Source organism: Nyctereutes procyonoides, unplaced genomic scaffold (assembly GCF_905146905.1).
Source record: "Nyctereutes procyonoides isolate TBG_1078 unplaced genomic scaffold, NYPRO_anot_genome, whole genome shotgun sequence".
Classification (NCBI taxonomy): domain Eukaryota; kingdom Metazoa; phylum Chordata; class Mammalia; order Carnivora; family Canidae; genus Nyctereutes; species Nyctereutes procyonoides.
This window is the reverse complement of record NW_026575046.1, coordinates 911,941-933,933: the sequence shown is the minus strand read 5'-3', so window position 1 is coordinate 933,933 and position 21,993 is coordinate 911,941. Positions and strand designations below refer to the sequence as shown.

Below are 21,993 nucleotides of genomic sequence, written 5' to 3'. Positions count from 1 at the left end.
CAGCCGCCTGGGGACTCCAGGCACCTCTCTTTGCTCAAGGAAGAATGAGTGTCACTCGGTGATGGCTCCAGCCCCCCAACCGGCCTCTCTGGCCGCGCTCCCACCGGCTATGCTCAGCTGCTCGGGGACTCTGGAGAACAGACCTCCGACCATGCCACCCCCACCGCCCAGGGGGGCCTCCAAGGACCCCACCTCTCAACAGCCCTCTACCCCGCCCCGGCGGACCACGCTGGCCTCCCTGCTGGCGCCCAGACCCCGCAGCTGCCCCTCTGCCCCAGTGCCGGTGGCCTGGACACTTCCTCAGGTAGCCCCGCGGGCCAGCCCCGCTTTCTCGGGTCCCAGCGTGTGTCACTTGCCTGGACACTTCTTCCCAAGGGCCCTGCATGAACTCCTACTTCTGTTCAGCGCCCTTCCTCACCCTGTCGTTTGTCCGCTCAGGGATTTGCTGTGCTCACTCTGGGGCTGGGGGACCGGGCTGCCCCCTGCCGCATCCCTCCCCGGGTTCGCCGCTGCTCGCCAGGTGTCTGCTCCGTGCAGGAAGGTGTGGGACCCGCTCACACGTGGGCGGAGGGCGAGCTGGCGGCTCTTGCACAGGCACTCATCCCGTCACCTCACCCTAAGTACTCCCGGGGTCCCTCGTCCTGACATCATCACATGGACGGCTAGGGCTCCAGCGTAGGGACCTCGGGGACACACAGGCCTTCAGCGGGTGACACTGCCCTCCCCTTCCCCTCAGGCCGTGCTTTCGTACCACAGATGTCTTCGGCAGATGCCAATTAGGCAGGAAGCGTGCCCGGCACACGGGGGCACCCACCCCGACCTCGCCCCCGGCGGGCAAATGTGGGGGGGCAGGGAGGGAGGCGGTTTCTCTCATTACGTAAGTACCTGCAAAATACAGATGATTTCACCTCCTGGGCCATCAAGCCTCTATAAGCCTCTAGGGAATACCTGTAGACCTTCATCCAGGGCTAATTTTGCCCCACTCAGGATAATTTAAATTCCAACGTTTAAACGTCCTCAGGACTTTGACCATGGCTGATGCATATTTAGACTATGAAACAGTGTGTTTTATACTTAATTACAATGTCTTTTATTTGCGTTGAATCATGAAGTTTACAGAACGGTCTCATAAATAATCTCTTTTTTTTTCATAAATAATTTCTCACCTGATTTTTAATCCGTTTTACTGATAAGGAAATTCACGGTTAGGAAGATTTTTGTTGTCGTTGAGATCTAGAACCCGTTTAACTAATACTCCGTCCTTTTTCAGATGATGGGAGGATCTCTTTAGCTGTCTCTCTAAGCACCATTTCTAGCCACTCTTCCCCTACGAATGTGTGCACAAATGACACATTGTATGTCACATAGACAATCACACAGGAAACACGCGTTCCAAGGTGTATTTCCGTTCACGGTATATCACCACGGAACACAGGCGCCGTCGATTCTTAGTTGTGTAAACTGAAATATTAGGATGTCGATGTAGAATATAAATAAATATATAATATAGGCACGTCCCTCCCTTTCATCCCACTACATAAACCGTATGTATCGTTTTCCCTTTTCTCCGTGCTCTTCCGGAATCCTTGTGGCAGCTCCAAAGCCAGGTGCTTCACCTCAGGCACCTCCGAGCCCCGGCTGCTCGGGCAACACCCAGGGCTCCCGAGTGGCGACCTAATAGTGCTAATGGGGACTTTCCGCCCACCTCCTGGCAGCCTGCCCAGGAAACTCTTATAAACTTCAGGTCCTGGGAATAATGAGGTTCAAGGGCCAAGTGCTACCAAGTCAAAGAATTTCAGGAAAGAGTAAAGCGTACAATCCCGTGCTGGAGAACAAAGATGGGGCTCGTCAGAGGCCGGCCCTCTGCTCCGCCCAGTAGCCTCTGTGGTTTTGCAGAAGTCGGATGGTACCCCGCAACTTTTAACTCTGAAATCTTCCTTTGCTTGGAATTTCTTTTCTTAGAGCGGCTGTAATCCTGCTTATGCTGAATTTGTGTGTTCACGGTCACGGCTGCCCACTTGCGATGGGCACTGGGAAGGGACTTTGTTTCTCAAGATCCTAGGACAACCTTTGTTCCTAAACTCTTGGTTCTGTTTTTTCTCTCTCTCTCTCTCTCTCTGTCTCTTTAAAAATATCTAGTAAAATCCGATGCACTCCGGTAAGGACATTACGTTTGGTTTGGGGAAACAGATGCCTTGTTTTTGAAACTGAGCCCCTGTTTTAAGGAAACACTGATTAAGGTCAGTTTTGGTAAAGACACTATATGGATATGTTCATATTATTTTACATCAATAATTTCTTTAAAGATTTTATTTATTAAGAAAAAAGATTTTATTTATTTATTCATGAGAGAGAGAGAGAGAGAGAGAGAGAGAGAGGCAGAGACACAGGCAGAGGGAGAAGCAGGCTCCATGCGGGGAGCCCGATGTGGGACTCGATCCCGGGTCTCTAGGATCACGCCCCGGGCTGCAGGCGGCGCTAAACCGCTGAGCCACCCAGGCTGCCCCATGTCCAGCCTTTGAAGCAATTTCATTTGTGATAATTACACCATTTTACACTTTGAAAATTAGTTGGCTTTGCCGTGTTTCGTTGATGTTTAAAGATATTGTTACTTGTGATATATTTTGATTTTATGTGTCAACTCGAGTAGATGATGATGCGCTAAGACATTGGCTAAACATTTCTGGGGGTACCTGTGAGCCTGTTTCTGGGTAAGATTAACATCTGAATCAGTGGACTCCATCAAGCAGACGCCTTCCTCAATGTGGATGGGCACCCTCCAATCCAGTGAGGGCCTGACTAGACCGAAAGGTGGAGGAACGGAGAATTCTTTCTCTGCTTGACTGCTCGAGCTGATGCATTCGTCTTCTCCTGCCCTCGAACTGAGACTTACACCATCAGCAGCCCTGGTTCTCAGGCCTTGAGACTTGGACCGAACTGCACTGCCAGCTTCCCAGAGTTTCCAGCTTGCAGATGGCAGATAAATCTCTTTACACACACGGGCGTGCACACGCACAGAGACACACACGGTTCTGCTTCTTTGAAGAAACTGAGCTAAATATCAATAAGAGATACTATGTGATGACAAAACCCTACAGCTAGTTATAGTGTTTCAATGACTCGAAAAGACAGCTTTCCAGGTGAGCACCGCGGGCACAAGGGAGGCAGTCTCACGTCCTCCGGGGGAATTAAGCTCCTGAGCAGCCACGAATCATCCGAAGTCAAGTTTCCTGCCAGCTTGGACACCAAGGGGGTAAGGTAAGGCCTAGGTGGGATCACCTCTGGCAGCCCTCTGGCTTCTCCCAGGACCAGCTTACTCCTTCCAGACTCTCTCAGAACTGGAGGGCACCATTTGGAAAATCCTGCCCCTTCTCCCCCCATCTCTGGAATCCTGTGCTCTTAGCTTGGTGAGTCAGAGGTTTCCTTGTGTACACAGTCTCTACACAGGTCACAGCAGGTCCCCGAGAGGCCTGTGAGCAAAAAACAAATAGATCAGGCCCTGCAGATTCGGGGGATGTAGAGGAAGGACACTAGGCTTCGGCCTCGCTCCATCCCCTCACTGGGGCCGGAAGCCCAGGAATTTCCATTCCCAACGTGCTTTCCACATTTCTGAATTCAAAAGGGCTCCAGGAGAACAGGACGGGGTACTTGAAGCCAGTACCCGCCGTGCTCAGGGAGGTCCCTTAACAAGGACGGAGATGCCAAGCACAAGTCACTTTCTAATCTGATTTTCGAAAAGACAAGGAAATGAGGTGTCTGAAGAATAGGCCCACGGTGCTCAGAATCTTGGAATGTTTACGAATCCAATTCCTTGCCTTTTGTTTTGTTTTTGTTTTTGTTTTTTTTTAAACTGAAGAGGAAGCACATCCAGAGAAAGCTGTGAACTGTCCCAAATCACAAAGTCTTGAAACTAGTCTCGGGCCACATCACAATGCTTTGCTTCCAGAACTCCTTAGGGAAAAAACAAAAGAAAACCTCTTTGTTTCCTGCCTCTCTATGCCAGCGGTGGCCCCTGACTAACGGAACGGCCGGTCACTGTGGTTTTGTCCCGAAGCCAGCTGAAGCCGGGGAGAAACTAGTTGCTTTGCAATAAGTAACTGTCATCGGAAATATTTTCGGACGTCGGCTTTTGAAAGAGAGAGAGCAAGCTGGGAGAGCGGACTCCGCCTTCGGGGTTGGTTGGAGGCCATCAGTTCCCGCCGCTGCTTGTCAACCCCAGATTCTGTTTAGTTGCCTGTCACGGCGGTTTGTACTTCTTGACCCCTCCCCGGCCGTCCCCGAGGTTGCGGCTCACGCTGTGGGCTCTTGAATAACTCCCCGCAGCATCTCACACGTGTCGGCCTCTCGGATGTGCTGGTCCTTGACGGGGCAGCGGGTGAGGTACAGGCAGGCTGCTAGGCCGCTGGACCCGCGTCTGGCGCCCAAGCGTGAGTTTAGTCCTTCTTGCCCGAGGCAGGTTTACAAACATCTACGGGCTCCCGCGATGGGCCTTGTCCTTGCACCAGGTAATTGAGGATGCTGCTTCAAAAAAGATCCCAAGGGCGCCTGGGGGTTCAGCGGTTTAGCGCTGCTTTGGGCCCAGGGCGTGACCCCGGGTCCTGGGATCGAGTCCCACGACGCGCTCCCTGCACGGAGCCTGCTTCTCCCTCTGCCTGTGTCTCTCTGCCTCTCTCTTTCTCTGTGTCACTCAAGAATAAATAAATAAATCTAAAAAAAAAAAAAATCCCAACTCGACCCAAGGCGGAATATATGTTGAGTGGGCTGCGAGGGGTGTGTGCCCGGTGTTGCCGAGCACGGGGTGCAGGAGCCAGACGCAGGAGCCTTCGCCCGGGCACAGCCGCTGGTACACACAGGTGCGTGGGGCCCAGGAAGCCGGGGGACCTGTGTGGCTGCCCGGGGTTCTGCGGCCGCTGGGCCCACGCGTCGGGCCACAAGCAGGTGCCCTTGGTGCTCTGAGGATGATGGCTTCATGGGGTGAGGGCGCTGTGGGGCCTGGGGCCTGGGGGCCTGGGGCTGCCTATCCGGAGTGCCCCCCACCCCTTCCCTTCCCCTGTACCCCGTCCCCCCTCCACCCCCCCATTCCCCGTGGGCCGGGCCAGCAGGGTGGGGGTGCAGCGGGTCTTGGGTCCTGGGTCCATCTACCCCCCCTCCCCACCCGGGGACCCAGGCCCCGGCCAGCAGGGCGGGGGCGCAGTAGGTCCTGGGTCCTGGGGCCGCCTCTCTGGAACGCCCCTCCCTCCCCCTCCCTTCCCTTGTACCCCCTCCACCCCCCATCCTCTGTGGGCCCGGCCAGCGGGGCGGGGGGCGGGGGTGCAGCGGGCCCTGCGTCCTGGGTCCTGGGGTCCTGGGGTCCTGGGGCGGCCTCTCTGGAGCGCCCCTCCTGCCCCCTGCCCGCCGTCCCCGTCTCCCTCCCCTCTCCGCGGGCCCAGGCCCCGGCCAGCGGGGCGGGGGTGCAGCGGGCCCTGCGTCCTGGGTCCTGGGGTCCTGGGGTCCTGGGGCGGCCTCTCTGGAGCGCCCCTCCTGCCCCCTGCCCGCCGTCCCCGTCTCCCTCCCCTCTCCGCGGGCCCAGGCCCCGGCCAGCGGGGCGGGGGTGCAGCGGGCCCTGCGTCCTGGGTCCTGGGGTCCTGGGGTCCTGGGGCCGCCTCTCTGGAACGCCCCTCCCTCCCCCTCCCTTCCCTTGTACCCCCTCCACCCCCCATCCTCTGTGGGCCCGGCCAGCGGGGCGGGGGTGCAGCGGGCCCTGCGTCCTGGGTCCTGGGGTCCTGGGTCCTGGGTCCGGGCCCCGCATCCTGCGTCCTGCGTCCTGGGTCCGGGTCCCGGGTCCGGGCCCCGCGTCCCGCCCCCCCCGCCCCCCCACCCCCCACCCCCGCGGGGCCGCGCGGCGGCCGCCACTTACCCGACACGTCCAGGTGCTCCAGGTTGGGGCACAGGGACACGACGTGCACGACGGCCTCGTTGGAGATGCCCTGGCAGCCCGCGACCTCGAGGCGCCGCAGCTCGGGGCAGCACTGCGCCAGCGCGTAGAGCCCGCGGTCCGTGAGCCGCCGGCAGCCGCGCACCGCCACCGTCTCCAGCAGCAGGCACACGTTGGGCGTGTCCTGGCACAGGCGGCGCGTGAGCACCCGCAGCGCGCGGTCCGCGTGCAGCCCGGCGCCCGCCAGGCGGATGGCCCTCCAGAGGCGCGGGTCCCAGGCCACGTTGTACCAGCGGCGGCACACGCGCGCGCAGCGGCACAGCTGGTCGGTGCGCAGGAAGGAGAAGACGCGCACCAGGCAGGCGTCCGGGAGCCGCTCCACGCGCGCCTGCTCGCGCTGCGGCCGCGCCGCCAGGCGGATGAGCGGGTGCGCGAGGCGCGGCGGCGGCGGCGGCGCGTGCACCAGGGCCACGGTCTCGCCGGCGACGGACGACGACGACGTGGACGAGCCCCTTCCGTTCTGGCAGCCGCCGGGCGCGCCGGGGGCGCAGCTGAGGGCCGGGCTGGGCGTGCTCAGGGTGCGCATGCTCAGGTCGGAGTCTGGCAACGGGCAGAGAGCACAGGGTTAGGGGCGCAGGCGGCGGCGGCGGCGGGGGGGGGGGCGGGGGCGCGGGACACACCCTGCGGACGGGCGGGGAGCTGGGGCGTGCACCTGCCTGCAGACCCGGGAGCTCGGGCCACGCACCTGCCCGCGGAGACGGGAGCTCGGGCCACGCACCTGCCCGTGGAGACCGGAGCTCGGGCCATGCACCTGCCCGTGGAGACGGGAGCTCGGGCCATGCACCTGCCTGCAGACGGGCCCAGGAGCTCAGGCCACGCACCTGCCTACAGACCCGGGAGCTCAGCCCATATGCACCTGCCTGCAGACGGGCCTGGGAGCTCGGGCCATGCACCTGCCTGCAGACCCGGGAGCTCGGGCCATGCACCTGCCCGTGGAGACGGGAGCTCGGGCCATGCACCTGCCCGTGGAGACGGGAGCTCGGGCCACGCACCTGCCCGTGGAGACGGGAGCTCGGGCCACGCACCTGCCCGTGGAGACGGGAGCTCGGGCCATGCACCTGCCCGTGGAGACGGGAGCTCGGGCCATGCACCTGCCCGTGGAGACGGGAGCTCGGGCCATGCACCTGCCCGTGGAGATGGGAGCTCGGGCCATGCACCTGCCTGCAGACGGGCCCAGGAGCTCGGGCCATGCACCTGCCTGCAGACCCGGGAGCTCGGGCCACGCACCTGCCCGTGGAGACGGGAGCTCGGGCCATGCACCTGCCTGCAGACGGGCCCAGGAGCTCGGGCCATGCACCTGCCTGCAGACCCGGGAGCTCGGGCCACGCACCTGCCCGTGGAGACGGGAGCTCGGGCCATGCACCTGCCTGCAGACGAGCCTGGGAGCTCGGGCCATGCACCTGCCTGCAGACCCAGGAGCTCGGGCCATGCACCTGCTCACGGACGGGCCTGGGAGCTTGGGCCATGCCCCTGCCCGCAGACAGGACAGGAGCTCAGCCTGCACCTGCCCCACAACCTGCCCAGGAGCTCAGTCCATGCACCTGCCCCATGGACAGCCTGGGAGCTCGGGCCATGCACCTGCCCACAGACAGGACAGGAGCTTGGCCATGCACCTGCCCGCAGACGGGCCTGGGAGCTCGGTCCATGCACCTGCTCACAGAGGGGCCCGGGAGCTCAGCCCACGCACCTGCCCCGCAACCTGCCCAGGAGCCCGGCCCATGCACCTGCTCACGGATGGGCCCAGGAGCTCAGCCCACCCACCTGCTCGCAGACCTGGGAGCTCAGCCCACGCACCTGCCCACGGTCGGGCCAGGAGCTCAGCCCACCCACCTGCCCTACAGTTAGGTGGCCCCGGGTGCTTGGCCCACCCACGTGGCCCACCCACCAGAGGCCTCGGCCCACCCACCCCGCAGACAGGCCACCCTGCTACCGGGACGTCGCAGCACCAGGAGCTACAGCTGTGTCCCACGCCAAAAAGGAACTGCGCCCTGTGCTGCAGCGGGAACCCTGGGCCTAAGACCCGGTTCAGGAACCAAGGCCAGCTGCAGGGCCAGGGCCACAGTGGTGACCTCTGACCTGCCCTGGTGCCGGTTACTAGAAGGGCGAGGCCCAGTTTCAGGAGCGCTATTCCGGGAGGAACCCTCCCATATGATGAACATGAACTCTCTTCCTTTCCTTATTACATTTTGGGGAGGCAGGTAATCATGTCGCATTTACCAATGAAGGAGTGAGTCCAGGGGAGAGGCCCGGCCTGGCTCTGGGGAGTCCTGCGTCCTTGGGCCGCTGCCCCTCCCGTCCAGCCTCTCTTCTTCTGATCACTGCACCCCAGCCTCTGCCCTCGGAGCCAACCCGCTTCCACCTCGAGAGCAGGCACTTGGGCTGGTATTTCCAGGCCTTCAATATGCGGGGCGTATGTTCTCCCTCCTTCCTCGCAATGCTCTCTCCCTCACATTTTTTTTTAATGATTTTATTTATTTATTCATGATAGGCAGAGAGAGAGAGAGAGAGAGAGAGAGAGAGAGAGAGAGAGAGAGAGGCAGAGACACAGGAGGAGGGAGAAGCAGGCTCCATGCCAGAGCCCGATGCGGGACTCGATCCTGGGGCCTCCAGGATAGCGCCCTGGGCCAAAGGCAGGTGTTAAACCACTGAGCCACCCAGGGATCCCCCTCTCCCTCACATTTGAGTGACGTGATTCGCATTCTATTCTTTGAAATAAGAAAGACCAGGTAGTGGGGATACAGGTAGTCTTTAGAGTGCCATTCCAGGAAGTGTGCTCAGGGGCACCCGGGGGCTCAGCGGTGGGGCATCTGCCTTCGGCCCAGGGCATGACCCCGGGGTCCCAGGATCCAGTCCCACATCAGGCTCCGTGCATGGAGCCTGCTTCTCCCTCTGCCTGTGTCTCTGCCTCTCTCTCTCTCTCTCTGCATCTCATGAATAAATAAGTAAGTAAGTAAATAAATAAATAAATAAATAAATAAATAAATAAATAAATAATAAAATCTTTTTAAAAAAGTGTGCTCATTTCATGTGCCCCACCTTGATATCTGTATCTATCTGAAATAATGTATTTTCTATATAAATATATTTGTCATATACTTTATGTATATAGATGGATAGATTTCTTTAAGATGACATTTATTCTCTCACTCTATGTTTATATTTCTCTCTCTCTCTCTCTCTCTCTCTCTCTCTCTCTCACACACACACACACACACCCACAGGCAAAACTTATCTCCAAAACACAAGTTTCTTAATCTGTGTAATAAGAAATAAGTGATCTGGGTTAGATGATTTCTAAGTCATTTCTAGCTCTAATTACAGCTCTAAAGACTTAAACAAAAATTCTATCCTCCTGTGCTTTTCCACATGTCAGACTTGGGGAATTCTCAAACACTCGTCCCCCCCCCCCCCCCCACAGGGCTTCCAGTAACAACATACATCACAACAACTCCTGACACTGGGGTCTCCACCGAGTGTCTATTTGTAGTTTTCTTACTGGAATACTTGTTCTGTTGTTACAATGTTTTCTTTCAGTTTGCTTCTTTATAACCTAACACTGAACATGTCCTACAGTGTCCATGACTTTGCGCCGGGATCATCTCTGAATTACTGTTTCTCTGCCGCACCCCACGCAGCCCCCCTGCCCCGCCGCCCCGTCTTGTCCGCCTGTTGAAATAGAAGCCCTAAGTGCAAACGCCACCTCCTCTGAGAATATTTTCTTAATGTCTTTGAGATAGAACTAATCCCTCCCCTACTGAAATCCCCATCCTCTGTTATTAGGCAGCTGTGAATTTATCTTTCCCTAATGTGCTTGACTGTGTTATTTTTCTCAATATCCACATCTTTCTCAGGTGACTCTGGGCTTCCTGGCAGGGACGGCAGATTTGCTCCGTGCAGCGATGATGGGCTTGGCCTCGTGGCTTGCTCTGGCCAGTGACCTGCTTAGGACATGTGACATGCCCAAGGCGAAGAACATGCCCGGCTAGTTCGCTGACCTTAGGGTGGTGAGGCGCCCACGGGGAATGCAGAGCCGGCTGACACCTGCGGCTTAGAGCTCAGGCCAACCAACGGTGGGGTCCCCTGATGCCCAGGACGCCGAGCCTGAGCGTGACTGTAGCAGCAGGTGATGCATAGGCCCTCAGTACACCGAAAACTCCTCTGAGACAACGATTAAATCCTCTTCTTATTTGTGTCCTGGCAGCACCTGACACGGTTTATGGTACGTAGTAGGTGCGTATGAATTTCCTGGATTGAGGAGAAATACTCATATGTCTGAGAAACAATAGCTTCTCCCTCGGCGTGTACCTCTCTACCCCAAGGGGCAGACACGCCGCATTCTAGATCATTCATGACAAAAGGAATGTGTACGTCTCTCTTCTGTAAGCAGCTGAAACAAACAGTAGATCTTTATGGAAAACACTACACGTAGCTACTTAGGGATCTCGAAACTGCCATCCACGCTACCGTGGCGCTAACCTCCGGCATGATGTGAACTCCGAGAACTGCCCCCGGAGTTGGCATTGGTCTTAGGCCGCATTCTCTGAGTGAGCGGTTCCCAGGTGGACCGTCTGGGACGGATCCGGCTGCCAGGGCTCCGAAATCCCTCTCCTGCCTGTCTGCACGCCTCCTATTTCTCTTGAAAGAGAAGATGCTCCACGGGGACCCGCACACCTTGAGCTCCGCGGCGCTGGCATGAACGCGCGCAGTGGGGACTCAAGCGGGTTCCTGACCCCGCGTCTACACCCGATTCTCTCTTCTTCACTCTTCCAGGCTCCCTGCCCTGGAGGGGGGACAGAAGGGGATGCAGCCCCACTGACCAGACTGCTGTGCTGGTAGGAACGCATTTCTTTGCCCATAATGACACCCCAGGGGGCACAGAACTGGCTCAGAAGAGATGGCTGGGCCGCACGGCTCGGCTCGGAGGAGCCTTCTGTCCTGGAGAGGATCCGGGCGCAGCAGGGGCTCTTTCCCGCCCTTTCTGGACACAGTAGCTGGGTTCTCAGCAGTACCTGTGTGGCGCTGCTCACCCAGCGAGGAGATAAGCAGGGAAGGATCCCTGGGTCCCCACCAGGGAAGCTGGATTCTCTGGGTCCTTCCTAGTTATTCCGGTCAAGAACCCCCAGAGCCTTTTTGAAAGGGTCTGATTTGTCATAACTGAAGAAATAGTACCTGATAATCAAATAAATAACAAAGAGCAATGAGTAATGCCGTGGTCTAGTTGTCTGTATCCCTCTCAAGTTCCTGTCGAAATCCCAACCCCCGAGTATGAGCCGGTGAGGCCTTTGGGAGGTGATTAGGTCGTGAGAGTAGATCCCCCATGAGTGGGATTAGAAAGGACACTCCAGAGAGCTGCTGGATGCATAAGTATGTACAATTGTTTTATCTTCTGGTTAGAGGGTCTCTTTTATTATTAAAGTGTCCTCCTGTGTCTTCTGTGCAGTCTTTGTTTTCAAGTCTGTTTTGTCTCATGTAAGGATTCCTACCCCCACTTTCTTTCTCTTCACAACCATTTGCATGATAAATGCTTCCCCGTCCACTCACTTTCAAGCTGCATGTGTCTTTAGGTGGGAAATGAGTCTCTTGCAGGCAGGGTATAGATGGGTCTTGTTTTTGTTTTTTCTTATCCATTCTGACACCCCAGTCTTTTGTTTGGAGTGTTTAGTTCATTCACATTCAAAGTAATTATTGATAGATGTGTATTTATTGCCATTTGGTACTTGGTTGTGGTTGGCTTTGTACTTCTTCTCTGATTCTTCTCTTGTATTCTTTTGTGGCTTGCTGGCTTTCTTTACTGATCTACCTGGATTCCTTTCTCTTTATTCTTTTTTTTTTTTTAATAAATTAACTTTTTATTAGAGCTCAACTTGCCAACATGTAGTATAACCACTAGGGTTCATCCCACCAAGTGTCCCCCTCAGTGCCCGTCACCCAGTCACCCCCACCCCCCCACCCTCCTCCCCTTCCACCACCCCTAGTTCGTTTCCCAGAGTTAGGAGTCTTCATGTTCTGTCTCCCTTTCTGATATTTCCCACACATTTCTTCTCCCTTCCCTTATTCTCCCTTTCACTATTATTTATATTCCCCAAATGAATGAGAACATTCACTGTTTGTCTTTCTCCGACAACTTCACTCAGCATAATACCCTCCAGTTCCATCCACGTTGAAGCAAATGGTGGGTATTTGTCGTTTCTAATGGCTGAGGAATATTCCATTGGATACATAAACCACATCTTCTTTATCCATTCATCTTTCGATGGACACCGAGGCTCCTTCCACAGTTTGGCCATTGTGGACATGGCTGCTAGAAACATCGGGGTGCAGGTGTCCCGGCGTTTCACTGCATCTGTATCTTTGGGGTAAATACCCAACAGTGCAATTGCTGGGTCGTAGGGCAGGTCTATTTTTAACTCTTTGAGGAACCTCCACATAGTTTTCCAGAGTGGCTGCATCAGTTCACATTCCCACCAACAGTGTAAGGGGGTTCCCTTTTCTCTGCATCCTCTCCAACATTTGTGGTTTCCTGCCTTGTTAATTTGCATATCTATTACTGGTTTTCGGTCTGTGGTTACCACTAGGTTTGTATATGACATCTTCTGCATATAGCGGTCTATATTAAGTTGGTGGTCACTTAAGTTTGAGCCCATCCTTTCCTCCCCCCCAGCTCCCACTTTAGGTATATGGCGCCATATCTTACCTTTTTTTATTCTGTTTACTTCTTGACTGATTTTTTACAGCTATACTTATTTTTACTGCTTTTGTGAGTTTCCTACTTTTCTTATTCTTTCTTTCTTATCCACTCAAAGCGCCTCCTTTGGCCTTTTCTGTAGGGTTGGTGTAGCTTTTGTTTCTCTGAGAAACTATCTCTCCTTCTATGCGGAATGATACCTTTGCTGGAGAGTATTCTTGGCTACAGATTTTTTTTTTCATTTTAGCCCTTTGAATATCTCATGCAACTCCTTTCTGGCCTGCAAAGTTTCTGCTAAAAAATCTGCTCATAGCTTTATGCGGTTTCCCTTGTTTGTAACTGTCTTCTCTTCTCTTGCTGCTTTTAAAATTCTCTATCACTATTTTTTTGCCATTTTAATTATATGTGTCTTGGGATGCACCTCCTTGGGCTGATTTTGTCAGGGAATTTCTGTCTTCTGGATCTGGATATCTGTTTCCTTCCCCATATTGGAGAAGTTTTTAGCTATTATTTCTTCAAATAAATTTTCTGCCCCTTTTTCTCTCTTCCTCTGGGATCCTTATAATGTGAATGTTATTATGCTTCCTGGAGTGCTACATTCCCTACGTCTATTCTCGTTTTGAATTCTCTTTCTTATCTCATCAGCTCAGCTTGATTACTTTCCATTTTTCTGTCTTCCAGGTCATTAATTCATTCCTCTTCTTCTGGTCTGCTATTTATTACATCAAGTATATTTTTTCATTTCATTATTGTGTTCTTCATCTCTGATTAGTTCTTTTTTATCTCGTTGTTAAGGATCTCACTGATGTCCTCCACTCTTTTCTCAAGTTCACTGAGTATCTTTATGATCATTACTTTAAATTCTTTATCAGGCATATTACTTATCTTCCTTTTGCTTAGGTCTCTTGCTGTGGTTTTGTCCTGTTCTTTGATTTGGGACATTCTCCTCTATCTCCTGGTTTTGTCTAACTCTCTGTGTCTATTTCTATGTGTTAAGAAAGTCAGCTACATCACCTGCTATTGAGAGAAGTGGCCTTATGGAGAAGAGATTCTGGAGCACCCTGCCGTGCAGTGTCCCCCATTCACCAGAACCTGCTGTTTCAGGGAGTGTCTCCTATGTGTGTTGCGTGTGCTCTGCTATTGTATCCTGGCGGCTTTTTCCTTCAGTCCAGTAGTCCACAGAGACTCTCTTTTCCTATTGTGGGCAGGGTTTGGTCCCTGGCCAAGGTGGGGAATGTAGTTTTAAAAAGATGCATGCCAGTCTGCTTGGGAAAGGAGACTTGCAGCCACTGGGAATCAGGCTCCACAAATGATGCCAGTTGGGGGATGCAGTATTGGCAAGGTTTACTTGGATCTTCTGGGAGAGGGGTCTATAGCTCCGGGACTGAGGCAAGACTGGCAAGGGTGGATCCAAGGAAGCATGGTGGGATGGGACTTGGTGTAAACAAGTTGCCATTGGTCCCCACAGGTGGCCATGTTTTTATGCTGGGGGACAGAGGAGAGAAATAGCACCTGCCAGCTCCATTGTTCCTGGAGATCTTCCTCAGTTATCCCTGCCCCTCCAGGACATGCTCCAAAATGTGTCAAGTACTCTGCTTCCTGTATGTCCTAGGCATTATGAAAACTGCTGCTTCTACTCTGTATTTCTGTGGGCTGTTTGTCATGCTGTCTCTTTAAGAATGGGGACTCAGCTTCCTCTCACCCTCCAGGCTCTCCCAGAACTGAACTTGCTGATTTTTTAAAATTCCAGGCCTTAAGTCCTGCTGGTTGTAAGAACTCACAAAATGCAAAATTTGGCTCCTCTTGCTTTCAAAGTAAATGTTATGGGGCTATGTCTTCCCTGTACGGTAGTCTGCTTCTCTCCCTTCTCTGCACCTTTGTCTCCCTCCCCACAAAAGATGGCTGTGGTCCCTTTTGCTCCCCACTGCATCTCTGATGCATCTCTGCCCTTCCGACCCTCTTTAGTGTGGCCTCTTCACTACCTCTAGTGTTGGAGTTTGTTTTGCCAGTGTTCAGGCCATTTCCTGGTTATTTACACCGATGTGAGTGTTATCTAGCTGTATCCGTGGGACAAGGTGAGCTTAGGGTCCTCTTAACTCTGCCATCTTCCCCATCTCCTCCAAGGCAGCTAGCTTTCTAAATTTACCAGGACTACTGCTGACATTTTTTTGGCAAGATTTTAACCAAAATAAATACATAAAGTGATAATGAAATATGTTAAAGGTAGACTCAATGAATTACTCTGTGGGAGGATGGATGGCTGACTGGAGGGATGGACAGAATGACAAAGCTATAAGAGGACAAATTATAAAGTTTGCAAAAAGGGACATATCTGGTTAATTTCAGATACAAGAATTAGGGAAGAGGTTGCAAACCATGAATATGTAAGACTCTAAGAAAGACAGAGATGAACACATGTAGGTGTCATGAAAGCAGAATGGGAGAATTTAAAGAAATGAGCATGTATTTTTGCAACGAGATACATATTTTGTGGCCTGTGTCTCTTAATGACATTGGGAAGGTGGATATATCAAAAAATTTGAAATAAAATGAAAAACACACAGCACTGGTGTCTACAGGAAGATAATACAGAATGGACTGCAAGGAATACAGAGGAACAGGCACTGGGTACTAAAATTCAGTAGGTTGGGCTGCTGCACATTCTAGGATTACAGATTTATAGGCAGAAAAGAAAGTGATGATTCATTCTTTCATTGGATCCTTTAACACACATTATTATTGCTGCTTGAGTGCCCAGTGGGGTCTAGAAAGCGAGGAGCTTTTGCATTTGACTAGATTATAAAGCAAATGTTCCTAGCCCACCTCCTTTCTGTACCACAGTCCCATTAAAGTACCTCCACAGCAAAGACTCTGACCTCTCCAATTTATTGTATCCTTTAGGGAGAGAGAAAAATGACTCTTGAAAATGTGGTCAAGTCACACAAAACCCTGGATTTCTGTAAGGGACAGAAAAGGTTTGTCTAAGTCTGGAGCAGAAGTCAGTTTTCAGATGTCCAAGGTAAAAACAATGACATAGAATCTCCCAGTGGTGGAAAACATTGGAATTAAACAATATTTTTGGTGAGCTTTTGGATTTTCTCAAAATGGTGTAATCTTTGTTTGATAATATGGTGATCCTAAGACAAATAAATACACTTTTTTATATTGATATTTTTATCTGTTGACTAAATGAAGAGATGGTGGATGCCTTAAAGTTTAAGCACTTGTGGCTCCATTAATAATTTAAAACATTCCAAGTATGTAATTTATGTGAGAACAATATGTGTAATGTTCTTAAGTTACTTTAAATATGTAAAGGATACCAAAAAGTATAGCTGTCTTATTCTGTCGGGGTGGGGGGGGAGACCCCAATAAACTCATTTTCTCATGGTTTCAAAAGCCCTGGAAATTTTACATCTTTAGTAATTATAGCACATTATCAAAAATATTCAAGGCATCTCCTACACCCATGCTTCTAAGACACATTTTCTTCCAAGCAGATAGCTGCCTGTTTCACACAAGTTTTTATTTTCAAACCGCTGCTGTTTACACTCTAGGAAGTCATATTTACATTACACTGGCCTTTCAAAGTCAAAATTTACAAAGCTACTCTGCATTTTCCCTCTCTGATTACCGAAACTTTTCTGCAAGATGCTTTCCATTATAAATTGTCTTTCTACTCAAGAACTCTTGCCATAAAAAGCAAAGTTTCTTTTCTTAGCTTAAACTCAAGCTTAAAAAAATACATCTATAAAACCTCGCCAGTGGAAAAAAAATACAATCTGAGGGATCCTTTTTCTTCTTGTTTTATTTCAAAATATTTTCTTTTAATGTGGTTCACATAATATACACACCCTAGAACTTATTTAAGGTGTTGGTTCTATAAAGTGGAAATTTATATAGACAAGGTTAATCCTGCATTTTACCTGGAGAAAGTTACCTCTGGGACCCAAAGGTTCTAGCTAGGACTGTCATCCAGTAGGTGGCACCCCCCCCCCAGGATCAGATTATGGCTAAGAGTCTGTCCAAGGGCAAAACCCTGCTTTGTTAGTGATGTGGACCAGCCCCATAAGGACAGAACTATGGCGACTGATCCTTGCTGTCTTGATGAGGACGATGAGGCTCCTCGCCTGTCAGGGCACGCGGTCTAGGTCTAGTGAAATGCCCAGCTCTGTGTGTATGCTGGAACACCCGTTCCCCTTGTATTCAGTTTTTGATTCTAAACTGAGTGTAGATTCTGTTTGATACTAGTTTTCTAAAAAAAAGAACAGTCTAAAGAAGCTTTTGAACCACATTATTCTAAAATCCATAAATATAATCAATGAAACGTATAGAATGGCATCTTTGGAATCTATGGTGCAGTCTGATTTTGTCTGCAACATGAGTATCCACAAAGGAGTCTTAGGGAAGTTACGCCAGGGGAAATAGGAGGTGGCCTCAGAAACTATGGGAGAGTCCTGGACTGTATAGTTCATCAGCCTCCTTATGGTTTTATTCTAGGTCGAAATGACAACTTTTTAGAACCTTTCTTTTTCTTATCTTGTGAAATGGCAAAGGATGACCTTATACCACTTTTTCTTTAATGGCAAACAGGATGCTTTATCCCCGAGAGAGTACCACTGCTATGAGATGCTATCCTTTGCAAAAGGCGGGGGGATAGTCTCCTTAAGGTAGAGCATGTTTTGAGCATCTCTTGAAACATTTGTTAATCTTCCTTTTTAATAAGAGGAAAGTAGGTTTCAGATGCAAAATCTCTGACAGGCGGCAGTATTTTATGACGTTAATTACAGTCTTCTTTTTTTTTTTACTGTTCATAATTTATTTTTATTTAAAAAAATTATCATCTCTTTGTAAGAAGCGCTCTTTCACGTATTTGGTTTTTAAACAATAATTTACATTTACTTTTGAAGATATCAAGTGAACAGTAGTACAGGCAGTAAGGAGACATCAGCAAAAATCATGACGGTATTCATGAATGTCTTTTAAGTTTAGGAGACGGATGAACCCGCCTTCCTGTCCCTGCTCTACTCAGGGCAACCTGCATCATCCGAGGCAAGCAGCTGGAACTCCATAAGCCACGAGCCTCCTCTTTTGTAAACTGGAAGTCATTCCACTCACTTTGTAGAATAATTAGGTGGAGCCTGTGAAACCTGGTATTGTCCTCGGTAGAGTCATCTGACAAAAACTCTACAACCTCAATGGAGGACTCATGGGTAGAAATTCTGGGCCCTCCTGCTATGGGGCAATGTTTTTAGGGGCATATTATTCTGTATTGTCTGGTGTTCTGTCTTTATGAATATTGTTGCCTCCATAAGCCTTTGAAATGTCTTTCAGGTTGGGGGGTGGCAGGGTGGAAATAAAAATAAAAATAAAAATCCGTATCTCCAGCACACAATATACTTAACTTTTGCTGAACAAAATATGGCCATTGCATTTATTGTCAAAGGAATATGGTAATGTTGAAATCCTTTTCTCATACTCTATTTAATAAAATCTGTTTTATATGACATGGTGGACCTGCTGTCTCATTAAAATTTCTCCCATGGCTTTTGCAATACCATTCCCTCTTCTGCTTTCCCTTTCTTCTTCTCATGTGCTGCTTGCTCACCTTCTTTTGTGGTTGCACCACTACACTGATGGTCCCCAAGGGTTTTATTCTTTACTCTTCTCTCTTAGCATCTGGCCTCCCCTGCGTCGACAGAGGGCGGTTCGTGGATCCACATGGCTTCAACAATTGCCCAAAACTCAATTTCCAGTCTGGACCATGCTGTGCGTCTCTTTCAAATATTAAACACATATATACCCAAATACCTGCTAGGCCAGTGCTACCTACTATGACAGACCTAGCCACATGTGATTATGCAAATTGTATTTATTAAAATTAAACTAAAAATTCAGCTCTGTGGGTACGTACACATTTTATTTTATTTTTTTTTAATTTTTATTTATTCATGATAGTTACACACACACAGAGAGAGAGAGAGAGAGAGAGGCAGAGACACAGGCAGAGGGAGAAGCAGGCTCCATGCACCGGGAGCCTGACGTGGGATTCGATCCCGGGTCTCCAGGATCGCGCCCTGGGCCAAAGGCAGGCGCCAAACCGCTGCGCCACCCAGGGATCCCCTACGTACACATTTTAGGAGCTCAGTAGTGACATGTGGCCAGAGGCTACTGTACTGGACAGCACAGACACAAAACTGTCAAGAGTGCTAGTGGGGCACCTGGGTGGCTCAGTCGGTGGAGTCTGCCTTTGGCTCAGGTCACGATCCCAGGGTCCTGGGATGGAGCACTGCGTCAGGTGGGGAGTCTGCTTGTCCCTCTGCCTCTGTCCCTCCCTCCACTCATGATCTCTCTCAAATAAATAAATAAATAAATAAATAAATAAATAAATAAATAAAATCTTTAAAAGAAAAAAGAGTGCTAGTGGACAGCTAGCTCTACTAGACCACTCGCTGAAAGTTCACTGGATAAACCTTACTTACAACACCCACGAGGCTGAATACACCCATGTCCTTGGCAGAGAAGAGCCTCCTTCCTTTAGATTCTGTGTTGCTGCTAATGTTACCACTACTTGTCAAGTCTCCCTCCTAAGCCAAAAACCTGGGAATGACCTTGACTCCTACTCCCATCTAACCAGTTGACTAATCCATGGAGCTAACTGTCCTCTCTTCTCTGTCTGCATGGCTACCACCCCACTTGAACTTTTCAACATCTCTGTCTCTTCTCAACAACTCCTTACCTGAGACTCCTGACTCGTTCTTCAAATCTCCACCGCTCTCATATGGCCTCTACCCTGCATTTCGAGTTAACCTCCCAAAGCATGATTCAACCTCCTGCACCAAAACCTCGAATGACTCATTCCTTCTGTTGTGGGTTGTGTCCCTGACAGGATATGCTGAAGTCTTAATGCCTGGTATGGGTAAATGTGACCTTATTTGGAAGTAAGGTCTTCGAAGATGGAATCAAGTTAAGATGAGGTCATGCTCGATTACAGTGGTCCCTAATGCAATGTCTTTGTAAGAAGAGGAAACAGAGACACAGGGAGAGGAGACAAAAACACATGGACACAGAGGTAAGATGGTGGCGGAGACTGGAGTGATGTTGTCATAAGCCCGGGAATGTCTACGGGCACCAGGAGCTGAAAGAGGCAAGGTCCGGCCCTCTTCCAGGTCTCTGCTAACACCTCGTTTTCTGACTTCCAGACTCCAGAACAAGGGGAAAATAAATTCTGCTGTTTTAAGGCACCTGGTTTGCGGTACTTTGTAACCACAGCTCTAGGAAACCTACACACTTCTTTCCACACTTTTTTATTGACTGCTTCCTAAGTGTCAGGTATTATACTAGGCCCTCCCCTGGGAATAAAGTCCAATATTTTAGTTTGTGTAGGAGACCAGAAGTTCTATTCCCCCTATACTCTGTGCTAAGTATAGATTCCTGGCCAAACCTCACATCCCAGGCGGGAAGTCAGCTTCTCTGTGACCTTTCAGATCTACCCAGACTACGTAATTTAGCTACTTTTAGTGTTCCCCCTGAATTCAAATACATCTTATCCCCTTTTGTATAGTGTCTCTCTGCCTACTAGACGGTGAGTACCTCGAGGCCAGGAGGCGTCTTGCTCATCTCTTGGTGATTGCAAGTCTTACCCGGATTCAGGCGTCCAGGAATCATTCAGCTAATGCACCCCAACGAGTGTTCTTGGCTTGGTCCTACCACACAGCCTGACAGTTTTCTTTGGGTTCCTGTTGGAAGTATTTATAGGAACTAGCTGGAGGAGCCAGGTGTTTCAGATTGAGGAGGAAGTTGGAGCATCTCTGTGCTTTATCAACAGTTCATTTTTTAGATCCTTTTCCTCTGTCCCTCCGCTTAATCTAGGCTGAGGGAGCACACACACTCAGCCTAATGATACTCGTCTCCTCAGAAGATATTTAGAGAGACACATGCACACATAAAAAGAGCCTCTTGGAGCACACATCCCCGAAAGTACCCAGAGCCAGAATCTTAGCGCTTTCCCCCAGGGTCCCTGCTGTTAGAGATTGCTCACATCTCTGTTCACTCCTAATAACAATGAAACACAAAAGCTCAAAATAAATAAAAAAGGATCACACTTTTACATTGGCTCAGAATTGTAAGACTTATTCGGTTTAAGTTTAGTTACCTTAGCCGGAACAGGAACTACCCCCCCCCCCGCCCCACCGCCCCCCCCCAGAACTGATTCACACATCAGTCGTAATAAGCAGAACTGGCTCTTTCTTCACCGTGCAGGAGAGACAGGGATAGTTATTTGCTGTTCTCTAGAGAGCTCGTGGACAGCTTTGCAAGGCTTGGGAAATGAGCCAGCTCCTGTCTCGACAAGAGAAGAAACGCATAGATTTTCATGAAAAGCCGTGCAATCCATACCGTTCAACCTTCAAGACGCACTTTATACGGGCGCCTTAATTGTCCTCTCTCTTCAATTGTCAGATACCGCTTCCACCTTATTTCCCCATGAACAGCTGTGAAATTCCGACGTCTGCATCTTTCAATGCGCAATGCACGGCAGAGTATTGAATTTAGATTCTGGTGAAGAGAAACTTATAAATTTTCAGTTCACAGCAGAAAACAGGCCTCCCCGGGAGCTCCAGCCTAGCTCACAGATCCAACTTTCAAGTGAGAAAAAAGAGAAATCTCCGGCAAACTTATGAACATGTACAAGATCAATAATTAATTAGAATGTTCCCAGAGCAAAGCAAATCCCTGAATTTCCTTACCCATTTGAAAATACGATCCACTGTTGTTTGAATTCTTTACAACAATTTCTTTCAGTGTAAAAATATGTGTAAAGCATTTATTATATACAAGACACTGCTCTAAGTACTACCGAAATAGTTTCATAAATGCAATCTCCCTATTACATTTTTAAAGACTTGGGAAAACGAATGACAAAATGATGTGGAGAAACATTTTGTTCTTTCTACAGAAGCAAATGGAGAAAGCAACAATTAAAGGAACTTAGTATATTTAAATATTGTCTTATTTACCTGCTGAGGATCTCACTGCAGCCTGGTGGGTGGATGGATACCTCGCCCCAACCGAGGATACACTTTGCATGCGGAGTTCCCTGGGTCTACTAGGCCAAGTTCATCATCTCTTTTTGAGACACCAGGACTACCTTATAGGGTGGGACTTTCCCAAGGATCGGACCCCAATACTCAGTAGCACAGAGACTGGCTTTTCAATGGGCTCCTGGGTTTGGGATGCACGACTTTACATGGTTGGCTCATGGCTCCAGTTCTAGACTATCTTATTTTTCAGCAGTTAAATCACACTTCTTTAGGGACCCCCCCCCATTTTAAAG

General features: G+C 50.4%; 1 protein-coding gene across 4 annotated transcripts in view; it reads right to left on the bottom strand.

Moving 5' to 3' along the window:
- FBXL7 (F-box and leucine rich repeat protein 7) overlaps positions 1-21,993 on the bottom strand; it is a 354,631-nt gene that overhangs the window by 3,758 nt on the left and 328,880 nt on the right. For all 4 annotated transcript variants that reach the window (XM_055325790.1, XM_055325791.1, XM_055325794.1 and 1 more), the window contains one exon: positions 5,897-6,514. In XM_055325790.1, coding sequence (XP_055181765.1) covers positions 5,897-6,514 — 618 coding nt within the window. The remainder of the gene's footprint in view (positions 1-5,896; positions 6,515-21,993) is intronic.